This window comes from Cryptotermes secundus, unplaced genomic scaffold (genome assembly GCF_002891405.2).
Source record: "Cryptotermes secundus unplaced genomic scaffold, Csec_1.0 scaffold441, whole genome shotgun sequence".
Lineage (NCBI taxonomy): Eukaryota > Metazoa > Arthropoda > Insecta > Blattodea > Kalotermitidae > Cryptotermes > Cryptotermes secundus.
In genome coordinates, this window is record NW_019727400.1 from 357,196 (window position 1) to 369,977 (window position 12,782).

Here is a 12,782-nt window from a genome sequence, read left to right on the forward strand (position 1 = left end):
CGGCATGCTCTTATGAGTTGTTTCTTCCCGGTTACCATAACCAATGCATGAAAGTGTTTACTCAAGAAAGTTAATGCCAGGGCACGGGCAATTTGTAACCTAAAGTGAGCAGTGCGGTCGGTACAGATGTAATGGAATTACCTGGTAACAGCGTGCACAATCGATACTCCATTGCGAGGTGTTTCATTGGCTACCGGAGAATAAGGCGCTTGTTGCTAGTCTCTCTGTGTGTGTGGCGTGCGTCACAGAGGCCTTGCATGGCTTGGGCACAGCAGCAGGGCAACCAGACTAAGTAGCTGTTGTGTAGTTGGTTGAGGCACTACGCTACAAGCCGGCAGGTCATGGGTTCAATTCCCCATGAAGTAATTTGACTTCTCAATTGAACTTCCAGCCGCACTATGGCCCTCGGGTCGACTCAGCCTCAAACAGAAATGAGTACCAGGAATCTTCCTGGGTGTAAAGAGCGGCCGGCGCGTAAGGCTGATAAACTTACCGCCATCTGTGAGCCGATTGTCTAGAAAATGTGGGAGCCTCGACGTCTCACAACCCCTATGGGTCTCCGAGGCCTCTTACATGGATAGCTTTGCCTTTACCTTTTTTATATTGCTAGTTGGGTGGGACTGAGTCCCTTGTACTGCGGCCACTTCTGGCCTATTGTACCAGCCCCAGATGATAGGTGAGGGTGATTGTGGAGCAATTGGTGGAATGAAGATTGGCAGGGGAAACCGAAGTACTCGGAGTAAACATGCACCAGCGCCATTTTGTCCACCACAAATCCCATTTGACCAGACCCGGGCCGCCGCTTTGGGAAGCCAGCGACTAACCACTTGAACTATGGCGCGGCCATTGCGTTTACCTTACTAGCATTGTAGTTATTTAGACTAATTTCCTTATTTTAACAAATAAAAATATGTTTTAATTGTTTCTTGCATCCTGTTGTGTATTTAATTAATATTAGAGTCAATTTTACCGACCANTACTGTCTGTGTGTCTGTGTCTTTTTCAATGCATTAGGTGTCGTATGAAAGGAAAGCAGGAGATTAGGTCTTCCCAGAATTTTTTGTTTATGTCTTCCGTCATCTTTTGTATATTTCTCATGAATTACCTGATGATGGCCTGCCTGTGTCGAAACATGTGTGACGGTGTACCCTCCAAATTTATTTAAATAAGAGAATTGAGTAGAACATCCACACTATAATTTTGCCTGTTGTTCTGTATGGGTGTGAAACTTGGTGTCTGACATTAAGGGAGCAACATAGACTGAGGGTGTTTGGGCACAGGGTGTTGAGGAGAATACTTGGATTGAAGAGAGATGAAATGATAAAAAGCTGGATATAATGAGAATCTTCATAACTTGTACTCTTCGCTAAATACGTAAATTAAAATAATAAAGTTAAGGAAAATTAGATGAGCATAGCATGTAGCATGAGAGGGGGAGAAGGGTAATGGATATGGAATTTTGATGGGAAAGCCAGAAAAAAAACAGAAACACTAGGAGGACCTAATGTATGTGTGTGGATAGTATTAAAATAGATCTTAGAGCGATATGATGGAATTGCGTGGATTGGCTTGATCTGGCTTAGGTTAAGGACCAGGGGAGGGATTTTTTGAACATGGTAAACTTGGTAGTAAACCTTTGATATCCGTAATATTTTGGGAAATTCTCAAATAGCTGCACAACTGGCGGCTTCTCAAAGAGGACTAAAACAGAATTGAAGAGATAACAAGAGACAGTAATGGAACAAAGCAGATTTTTTGTTAGGATTATACAATCAAGTAGGATCTGATAAACAAATAATGTAGCACGCGTGAAATGGGGAAACCTAAAGAGTGATGAGATGGAAATTTGGCTATTTAACGACTTCACATAAATTGCCTGATATTTTTCGTGGAATGTATGAATAAGAAATTGCGATTAGCGAACTTAGAAGGATTAGGGAGCATGTGGCCGAGACATGTACATAAGAGCCGCGATAGCTCTGTCGGTATGACACTGAGCTATGGGCTGGATGGCTGAGGAACCGGGATTCAATACCTGGCTGGAGTAAAAGTTTTTTTCTTTTCTCGTCAGCAAAATATTCAGTGGGTACCGGAGTAAAAACTATGCCTGCAAAAAGGATTAGGGAATTTCTTGACCGGCTGCTGAGCGAGAGCAATGTTGCATGCGCAAGGATCGTATTGGTTTCTTCTCAGTGAATCCTTTATGTTTTGCACAGAACGGCTGTCTCAGTCAGCTGGCCGCAGGCACCAGACGGCCCGCGGCTCTGATATTGAGGAGGACGAAAGGGACAAGTTGGCCCGTCGTGCGCAGGGCAGCCGAGTTGAGTGCGTTGAAGACTTGGATACTGACGGCGACCAGCCGACAGTTGACGAGGACGACGAAGATATTGAGGTGGATGTGGAGGAATGCTCGGACAGCGAGAGCATCCAGCAGCAGCATGAGCACAGGCTGGGAACCAGAAAGTTGCTGAAGCCGGCCACCACGGCCTCGGAGTCAGGCTCCGAGCAAGGCGACGAAACAGACGGGGATTCACCGGATCCGGCCGATGACAAGGCGGGCGCAGCGGCCAAAGTGAAGATCCGGTGCAACTGCGAGGAGCTTCTGCAGACCGAGTGCCACCTGGAGACCAAGGAATTGTGGGACAAGTTCCACGACCTGGGTACCGAGATGATTATCACCAAGACAGGGAGGTGAGTACACGATGCATACACGGAGTAGCGCAGAGATGCATGTGACGTTTTGGTTGCTGGTGGAGCCGAAACATCTGTAAAGTAACTACTTTTTTTTTATGTAAGTGGGGTGGGACTAAGTCCTTTGTACTGCGGCCACTTCTGGCCTATTGTACCAGCCCCAGATGATAGGTGAGGGTGATTGTGGAGCAATTGGTGGAATGAAGATTGGCAGGGGAAACCGAAGTACTCGGAGAAAACCTGCCCCAGCGCCACTCTGTCCACCACAAATCCCACTTAACCAGACCTGGGATCGAACCCGGGCCGCCACGGTGGGAAGCCAGCGGCTAACCGCTTGAGCTATGGCGCGGCCTGTAAAGTAAGTAAAGTTATCCCTGTAACAGGCCGTGGGGCCCATAGGGTTGTGAAATGTTGAGGTTCCCACATTTTCTAGACAATTGGCTTATAGATGGCAGAAAGGTTGTCAGCCCTACGCGCCGGCCGCCCTTTACCCCCAGGAATATTCCAAGAATGTTCCTGGTACTCATTTCTGTTAGAGGCTGAGTAGACTCCAGGACCATAGTGGAGCTGGAAGGATTAGGTCAATTGAAAAACTCCTATGATCTCATCGGGACTTGAACCCGCGAACTTCCGGCTTGTAGCATAGTGTCTCAACCAACTACCCTACCGCGTCCCCCCCCCCGAAACAGCTGTAGTAATTACAAAAGAATACTTTTTTTTATTTAATTTCAGAGTAAATTTATGTCATCACGTATTAGGTGTGTCTATAGACGGGGTTTGGGTTGATGAATTGATTTGTTGTTCGGGACTACAAGTAATTACAGCGCATTCGCTAATCACCACAGCACCCGTTAAGCCTTTTCCAGCCTATTATATCTTCACCAGCCGTTCCCTGGAAACGGTTTCCAACAGTAGAGATTCTTCAGCTTCACAAGCTCAGGCGTCACAGCGTACCATAGAGAATTGACTTGGTCTCCTAAATTATCTTCAAGATAATCTAAAAGAAAGGTACATTTTTACAAAATAATCATATAGGATGTAAAATTCTCAATAAGGTAACTATGAAGAATAGTAACTGTTAGGATGTTACGGCCGTATAGCTTGGCAGAAGTTTACGGAGGTTACGGAGGAACTTATTGCCTCTTTCTTCAGGGCCGAATTATAAGTCAAATTGATATACTCATCGACCCTGAATATGGAGACAGAACGTCAGTAAACGTTTGTCAGTCTACACGGTATCACGTCACAGAGCATAGTACACTTCACTGTCCTGTAGATATCTGCAACTAAGCAACGGTAGACATCCACTACTCCTGCGCTTAATTGAAATGAGTGTTTGTGCCTGACAGTTCGTAACCACATGTCTGAGGCAAAAGGCTGTAATTTGAATACAGCTCAATCCACAGGTCAGACCTCACGGAACCTCCACATCCTCTGTATTTGCTGTTGCGGACCGAAGTTCCATATGCTGTACTATCTCAACCCGCGTGTCGAAATGTGTTTCTCCTATCAAGACGAAATCACGTACCTCTAAAAGCAGAACGGAAATATGTATGAGTTACGTCGCGTAGCCCGTTAGAAGAATATTGACGTTTCGACGGGAATTTTTGCCTCTATCTTCAGGTAAAAAGTATATGTCAAGTAAGAAGCCTCCTGCTTCTTGCTTCCACGTCATTCCCTATTATTTTAAATACTTCATGGGACGTGCATGTAATGAGCATCTGTTTATGGTTTGTGAAGAAACTAAATTAATTCAGTCATAAAAATATGAATGTTGATGCCGTATGGAAGATAAGGGATCAACTGAATGTCCAAATTACTGTTTTTATTTCTTAATTTACGTAATACCACGTCATACATATATTTTTTAGTACGGTTTAATGAGACATAATTACAAGCAAATTAATAGTATGACCTTCGTAGAACGGTCGGGGATTCACCGTTTGCACTGTCTAGTGCGCTTTGTCTTCACACTTTATATCTGGAAATTAGCTTAAGCAGATAATTAATTTTTGCATATTAAAACTGCAGAGCTCCTGAGACCTGGTCATTTGATATTGTCTTATGGTTTGAATGACCCAATTAACGTGGCTGAGACTCGCAGGGCACTTAGCATGCATAGAAGACAAGAGGAATGCATAACAGGTTTTGGTGGGGAAACAAGAAGGAAAAACGCAAATAGGAAGACGTAGACGGGAAGATAATATTAAAATAGATATTAAAGACATAAGAAGGGGTGGTATGTACTGTAATCATGTGGCTCAGGATAGGGTTCACGGACGGACTCTTGTGAACACTTAATGAACTTTAGGGTTCTCATAAAATGTTGGGAATTTCTTGAGTGTGTGAGAAACCGGCAGCTTCTCATAGAGGACTCGGCTCCATGGAGTTACTCTCCAGACTATATATCGTCGATTAGCAGGATGACTGATGAATTAAAATTTTGAAGGGATCTGGAAGGAAGCGGTATGTCGTAATCGATGTATTATACCGAAATTTGCCGGTTCGAATCCCGATGCCGTGGATTTTTTCAATTTACCTAAACCTTCCAGCCGCACTATGGCCCTGGGATCGACTCAGCCTCTAACAGAAATGAATACCAGGAATCTTCCGGGGGGTAAAGGGCTGCCGGAGCGTAAGGCTAACAACCTGACAGTCTGTGAGCCGATTGTCTGGAAAACGTGGGAGCCTCGACGTCTCACAAATCTATGGGCCTCCACGACCTGTTACAGAGATAACTTTACCTTTACATTTTACCTTCCTGTTTATAAACATAGATATAGAGAGCCGGAATAGCTCAGTCGGTACAGCAACAGACTACGACCGGGGTTCGATTCCTGGCAGGGCAAGAGCCTTTTCTCTATTCCACAGCGCCCAGCCTTCTATCCAATGGGTACCGGAAGAGTGAAGGTCAAAAATGGTGGAGCTATGCCTCCACCCCACAATATGTCTTAATTGCATGCTGTTTAATTAACTCAAGCATAGTACGGTGAGGTGTGTCTCTCTACGGCGCATGGCAAAGAGCGTGAAAGAAGAGAAGTAATTTACACTGTGTGATACTGTCTGCTCGCGTTTTGTGTCAAGAAGCACAGCGCGTAGTGCTGATGATCTCTCCTGTCAGCGACAAAGCAACTTTTATATTGGAGCGTCTGTCTTGTGGCACACGTGTTAGACCCTTCCTGCAGCGATTAGAAACCTCATTACCTGTTGTCAGACACTTTATGAAGCTCAGTACATTAAACTTGCAAGGTCATAGAAGTTTAACAAGGACAGTGTGACACTAAGGTTTATTGGGTTTCTGGACTTTGTCAGTCGTCCGGTATTCTAAAGAACACAACGTTTCGGAAACTAAATCTGTTTCCTCCCTCAGGTGAGGAGCTAGGAGACACTCTAGTGGGTCCCTTAGAAAACGTTAACCCCAATCACTGGATATCAGCTCTTTCTAACGGAGTAGGTGTCTCCCATCTGAAGAAGGGAAAAGATCTGGTCGCCGAAACATTGTGTTGCTTAAAATAATGGACGACAGACAAAGTCCAAAAATCGAAAAAGCCTGAGTGCTAAACACCATCGTCAGTACTATTTAGAATCTACAAGGACAGCCTGAATTTAATATGGGTGAAACTAAAATTTGTTTTTGAATGTTTCCAACAAATTTTAAGGACTTAATGGAAAATTGACATAATTTACTACCATAAAAGACGTTGCGGATTTCTGCAGACATGTTGAATTATTATTACTAAGTCTATAAAGATAAGTAAAAAAGTAAAAAATAAAGCTATCCCTGTAAGAGGCCGTGGAGCCCATAAGGTTGCGAGACGTTGAGGTTCCCACATTTTTTCTAGACAGTCGGCTGATAGATGGCGGAAAGGTTGTCTACCTTACGCGTCGGCCGCCCTTTACCCCCAAGAACATTCCAAGAATATTCCTGGTACTCATTTCTGTTAGAGGCTGAGTCGAACTCAGGGCCATTGTGCGGCTGGAAGGATTAGATCAATTGAAAAAAAAAACAATGACCTCATTGGGATTTGATCCCGCGACCTTCCGACTTGTAACATAGTACCTGAACCAACTACGCTATCGCGTTCCCCGTCTATAAAGACAGACAATGAAAATTATTGGGTCAGAACAATTTTCTCAGATTTCTGCTCCTAAATTTGTCGTTTTGTTTTTTTGTTTTTATATTAAACCCATAGGGTCATATGAAGTACACCAACGCTGCAAGGTTTGAAATATATAGTGGGACATGGAATGGTCTAAAAAAGGGCGAAATGTTTTGTAAATACGTGTTTACGAAATAATTTGTAGTCCCATTGCGTGTCAGTGTCACAGCTGAAAGACAATTATTGTTAGCCTCTCTGTCTGGAATGAAAGGTTTGAAAGAACGTAGGCGTCATACGCTCTTCCAAGCAGGTCTTATTATTTTCTTTTATTCCTGTGATTTTATATCCGATGATGTAGTGTATAATATGAAGTCGACCTGTGTGAAATACGCTGGATACCAGAGAGATTACATTCTGGCCCTTCTCAATAGGGAGTGTCATGTCATTTTATGTGGTCCAGCACCAGTTCTTCCTGTGAATCACCTGCCTTTTTTTTTCAACTGTGCTACACTCACTGCCTAATCTCAAATCGAAAAAACTACAGAATAATTCTGTAGTGAGGTGTAAAAGAGAATACAACAATACAAAATATTCGTTTTTAAGGATTTATCCTGCTTTTGTATTTTCAATAAGCTTTTAAAAAGCGCTTAATTAATTCAGGAATTACACTGTATATCGAGCCTGCCACGGTTGTTTCATTCAAGCCCTCTTGATATTTGGCAACCCGCGGCACCACAGTGTGCGACATATTGCAGCAAAACTGCCCTAGGCACATGATCCAGCGTGATCGGCTTCTTGTGACACCCGCCGTGTACGAATTACAATATAAGCCAGAATATCAGATCAACCCATATTTTTCTAATGAATAATTAAGAAAAGAATTTAATTTATTTACTCACTTGTAACGTATATAGCTAGGCAATGTCGCGATAAACTCCTTCTTGCTTAAGGTCACGCAACAATAGGAAGAATGTTTATAGCTCGTTGCTAGGCAACAGTCAGCGCGCCAATGGACTGGCTAGTTAGATTTTACTTGATTTGTTTTCTGAATGGTCTGCGCTACACAGGGGTAAAACTGTTATTTTCTACGCGTGGTCCGTGCCGAGAGGATATGAGAGAATGTGGAAATGGGAATTTACTTCACTTGAGTTCCGAAGCTCCAAGGGAACAGGTGTGTGGCCAGAAGAAGAATTAGAACACTTAGTGTGTGACGTCACATGTGCTGTAGTTACAGTAATCTTGAGAGTCTAAGAACCAATTGTAGTTACGACTGTCGCTGAAACACGTGACAATATAGTTCTCAGAATTATAAAAGGAAAAGTAATGACTATAATATTAAGAAATAATGATAAAAATGTGACCGCCTCTGTGGTCTAGTGGTTAGAGTTCCTGGCTACAGATCCAGAGGTCCGGGTTCTATTCCCGGCGCTACCAGATTTTCTGAGAAGTAGTGGGTCTGGAACGGGGCCCACTCAGCCTCGTGAGAATAATTGAGGAGCTATTTCAAAGAAATAGCTACTTTTGTCTCTAAAACCGAGATTAATGTTCGTGGGGATTCGTTGCGCTGACCACGTGACACTCAGTCCGCTAAAGTTGGCACTAACTTCCCCGACAAGCGGCGGTCTCTCGATCGGTATAGTTCGCTTGAGAACTCAAGCCACAGAGTTTGTTTTTTAATAATAAAAATATTATATGTCTGGACATTATTCATCGTCCTGTTTTTATTTAAAAGGCAACGTTTCCGGTGTGGATTCTGTTTCCTTCTTCAGGTAAAACATAATCAGTTGGTTCCGATCGATAGAGCTAGTTTCCATCTCCGGACCAAAAAAAAAAGATAGTACATTGGAAAGTTACACAAATGTCGTTAGAATTATAGGAAATCCTCCTAATCGTGCTGTTCATATTTATTCTTAAGGGCTTGAAAATAAGGCTACCTCTGTTGTCTCAGGAACAATATAAAAGAACTCGTCTTATATTCGAAAATGTACTGTGATATACGGCTTTTGTACAAGCAGTTGACATTGTTTTTTGTAAAGGTTACCTGCCGCTTAGTGCAGTAAATAATTAGAAGCCTTAGGAATTGTTACTTGATTAATATTGTGACGTGTATACTCATTACTAAGCAACGACTCCGTAAACATATTCCAGCGGAAGCAAACACGCACAATAATAGGATGTTCATTGCTAGGCAAGGGATCAGTAAACACGCTTCCTAAAAATAGAGTCTGTGTTTGCTGCATGGTCCGTACAAAGTGGTTATAAAGAAGTGTTCGGCAGCATACAGCAGTATACGAGTAGAACAGTAGCTGAGAAGTGAAGAGTCGAGCTTCGAGACGCCAGCCTGCCAGGATATGAGTTTGGGAACAGGAATTGAATTCAGTCGAGTCTCTGGAATTGACAGCTGCAGGATAATGGAAAGAAAAGAATTAGTCTGTGAAAAGAAGACTTCGTGTGTGATTTGAAGGGACAGTGAAACTCATAAATCCGTTGCCAGGATACGACTAGTGGAGACTAATGCTAGTGCATGTGTAACGGTGAAGTGTAAAGTGTGTAAATCAGCGATAGGGCTGTATTGTCTCTAGTTCCGAGTTGTGTGAATATGATGCCAATAAATCCAACAAACAAGCCCAGAACCCTTCTTATAAGTCAAGCACACAACCCTCTATACGTGACAATATTAAAATAGGTCTTGATGAAAGAGGACGAGCAGTGGATTCAGCTGGGTCAAGATATGGTCTAGAAGGAGGTTCTTGAGGAACAGGCAATGACCTTCGGCTTCTGTAAATGCTGTGGAATTTCGTTTCTCGTTCGTCAACTGTCAGTTTCTTAAAAGAAACGCCACTCAGTACAGTTATTTTACGGTTTTGTTGTGTGCCGACTTTCTGCATGTGAAATTAGGCACTGATAAGACACGCAAGGTCAAGTGGAAGGGGGGCCATTGCGATGTCGAAACAGTTAGTGTAGGCCTGTTTTCCCCAAATAAGCCGCATATGGTTATAACAAGCATTGCCACAGGCGGAGATTTCTGCAGCCTTGGCATTCACATTATATTATTAAAGCAACCTTACTTAGGAATTTAATTAAGAAAGAGACAGCTCTAAGCTAATTTGAAATTTCTCTTAAAAAGAGGCCAATGTATATTTTTATATTTATTTGTTAATCTTTAGATTATTTACGTGCTGTTGGCTACTTTCTAGCCCTTACTCAGCCAAGTCAAGGAGGATGAGATGGACAGGGCATGTAGCACGCATGGGGGAGAAGAGGAATTGATACAGTATTTTGGTGAGAAAGTCGGAAGGAAAGAAATCAGTAGAAAGACGAAGACGTAAGTGGGAGGATAATATTAAAATGTATCTTAGATAGACTGGGGTGGCACGGACTGAATTAGTCTGACTTAGGATAGAGACCAGTGGATGGCTCTTGAAAACACGGTAATGAACCTTCTGGTTCCATAAAATTTTGGCAAATTCCTGACTAGCTGCGCAACTGGTGGCTTCACGAGAAGGGCTCAGTTTAATGGAGTTAATTTCTAGCTTATTTAACGACTCTGTCGCAACTAAGAGTTATAAGTTCTTAGGTATTGGATGTAAATAGGAAAGGGTTTGGAAGGAAATTGTCATAACCTATTTTAAGGCATTATCCCGTTGCCTGAGGAAAACTAAGACATACCTCAGTAAGGATAGTGGTGATAGGGCCGAAATTTGAAACTAAGACTTCTCGATTGCATGTCAGAATTGTTACGACCTGATCCGAATTCCTCGCTTGGGTCTCATTGCGGGATTAGGCAGTGTGAAAGAGCGTGAAGCACTCTGCAACATATGAATAGCAGACAATGGCAGGATTACTGTAGCAATCTGACACTGTGCTGGTCTGCATACCAGGGCCAGACTCCTGCCTGGTGGTCTAGCGCTCTGTACCTTATCTTGTCTCTTACTCGCTGAAATCTGAAGACACTCCTCAAGCAGAAATGCATTCCAACTGTATATTTCAACTCGGTTCTTAGCTAACTGGTTGTCAAAAGCAGACGAGCAAGTGAGATGTAATATTTGGAACTGTGAAGGATGAAGCCTAAAGAAAATTGTATAATTGGCCACTTCGCAATTTACTTTCTCGTCAGATCATAATCAGATCAAGAAGGATAAGATGGACTGGGCATGTAACATGTGGGAGAACATTCATCGGTACACGCAGCCACTTGGGAGATTCTAAACTAAGAGCGTTCATGATATTCCTCAGTTTCTCCACGATTTTTTTGAACTAATTAAAATAGGCCACGACAGGTTCTTTAGAATTTACCATATAAAATCATATCACGTGATGCTACATAACAGACGTGGTTGGCTATACCGGAATAAGAGTCACTACCTTCTTTACGAATACACTAATTCACTTAGTGGGGGATGGAGCCAAGTTGGGTCCACTCGGCACGGCTTCCACTGATTGGCCTATTGTAGCCTGCCCCGGGTGATTATGATGATGGAGAGTTTGGTGGAATAAAGATTAGCAAGGGAAACCGAAGTACTCGGAGAAAACCTGCCCCAGCGCCATTTTGTCCACCACAAATCCCATTGGCCAGACCCGGGTTTCCAAATTTTTGAAAAGTATTGGATGTTGTTTCAGTGTTCAGTTTGGCCACCCCTACAGCATAGCCTATATAACGTATGCATTTGAAAATGCACTCTTAAATAAAGCAAGGAAAACGCGAAGAAATAACCAATACAAAATTTCTAACACAAAAAGTGGAGTCATAAAATTGTGAAAGTAAACTTATTCTTTTATTAGTACGTATGGCTCAATCGTTGCAAGGATAAGTAGTTTGCATGCAGAATCCAGATATCACGTCTTATGCAATTGCAACCAATTATATTTTATTATATTGTCTTCTGGTTTCTGTATCATTACGTTAGAACAAGAAGTTTGTCCTTAAAATTAAAAAGAAAACTTACGTAATATGCCAGAACCATTTTAGTGTTTTTCTAGGGCAATGTCTCCCAAAAGCTTTCGCAGTCGAAAAAATTTCACGGCCCCTCATAATAAAATTCAAATATATGAAGCTGAAAATCCGTGCCACAAATAAATAAGGATGATAATAAATAAATATTAAACAAGGATATGAGATCAACATATTATTTTATTGAACATATTTAGAAAAGAAAATATAGAAGAAAAATGAAGATTACAGACTAGTATACCATTTTTTTAAATTTTTTTATAATGTAATTTTCTTGCTGAACATTTATTTTTATTCGCGCAACTCCTCGGTTAAGCAGTACACCATCTGGGAAACACTGCTGTAGATGGTATCGCAGTGCGCCACGACCGTTTTATTGTGCCCTAGATGTTTCCCATTGCACTGGAATCTTCTTAGCCTACCCCTAGATGTGTCGCAGTGCACCAGATCGTTTTAATGTTTCCCAGCCGTGTCGCAGTGTGTCAGAATCGTTTTAGTGTTTCATATCTCTGTCGCAGTTCACTAGAATTGCTTTAATGTTCCTCTAGATGTGTCCAGTTTACTAGAATTGTTTTAATAATTTCCAGATGTTTCAAAGTATGCCAGCACCATTTCATTCTTCCATAGATGACTCAAAGTGTACTAGAATTTTTGTAGTGTTCCACTAGATGTGTCACAGTGTATCTGAATCTTTAATGTTTCCTAGTTCTGTCGCACTGCTCCAGAACCGTTTTAATGTTCCCCTTGATATGTGGCAATGTGCCAGAATAATTTTAGTGTTCCCCTAGATGTGGGCAGTGCGTCAGAATCATTTTAGTGTTCCCCTTGATATGTGGCAACGTGCCAGAATAATTTTAGTGTTCCCCTAGATGTGGGCAGTGCGTCAGAATCATTTTAGTGTTCCTCTTGATGTTTGACAGTGCACTATATTCGTTTAAGTGTTCTATAGATGTATGACAGTGTGCCAGAATCATTTTAGTGTTCCCCTAGTTGTGTGGCAGTGCGTCAGAATCATTTTAGTGTTCCCCTAGATGTGTGGC

The 12,782-nt window shown here is 42.3% G+C and overlaps 1 protein-coding gene across 1 annotated transcript in view; it reads left to right on the forward strand.

The window, feature by feature from the left end:
- LOC111864698 (T-box transcription factor TBX20) overlaps positions 1-12,782 on the forward strand; it is a 157,947-nt gene that overhangs the window by 20,541 nt on the left and 124,624 nt on the right. The window contains exon 2 of the mRNA XM_023852140.2: positions 2,217-2,691. Within this exon, the coding sequence (XP_023707908.1) occupies positions 2,217-2,691 (475 nt within the window). The remainder of the gene's footprint in view (positions 1-2,216; positions 2,692-12,782) is intronic.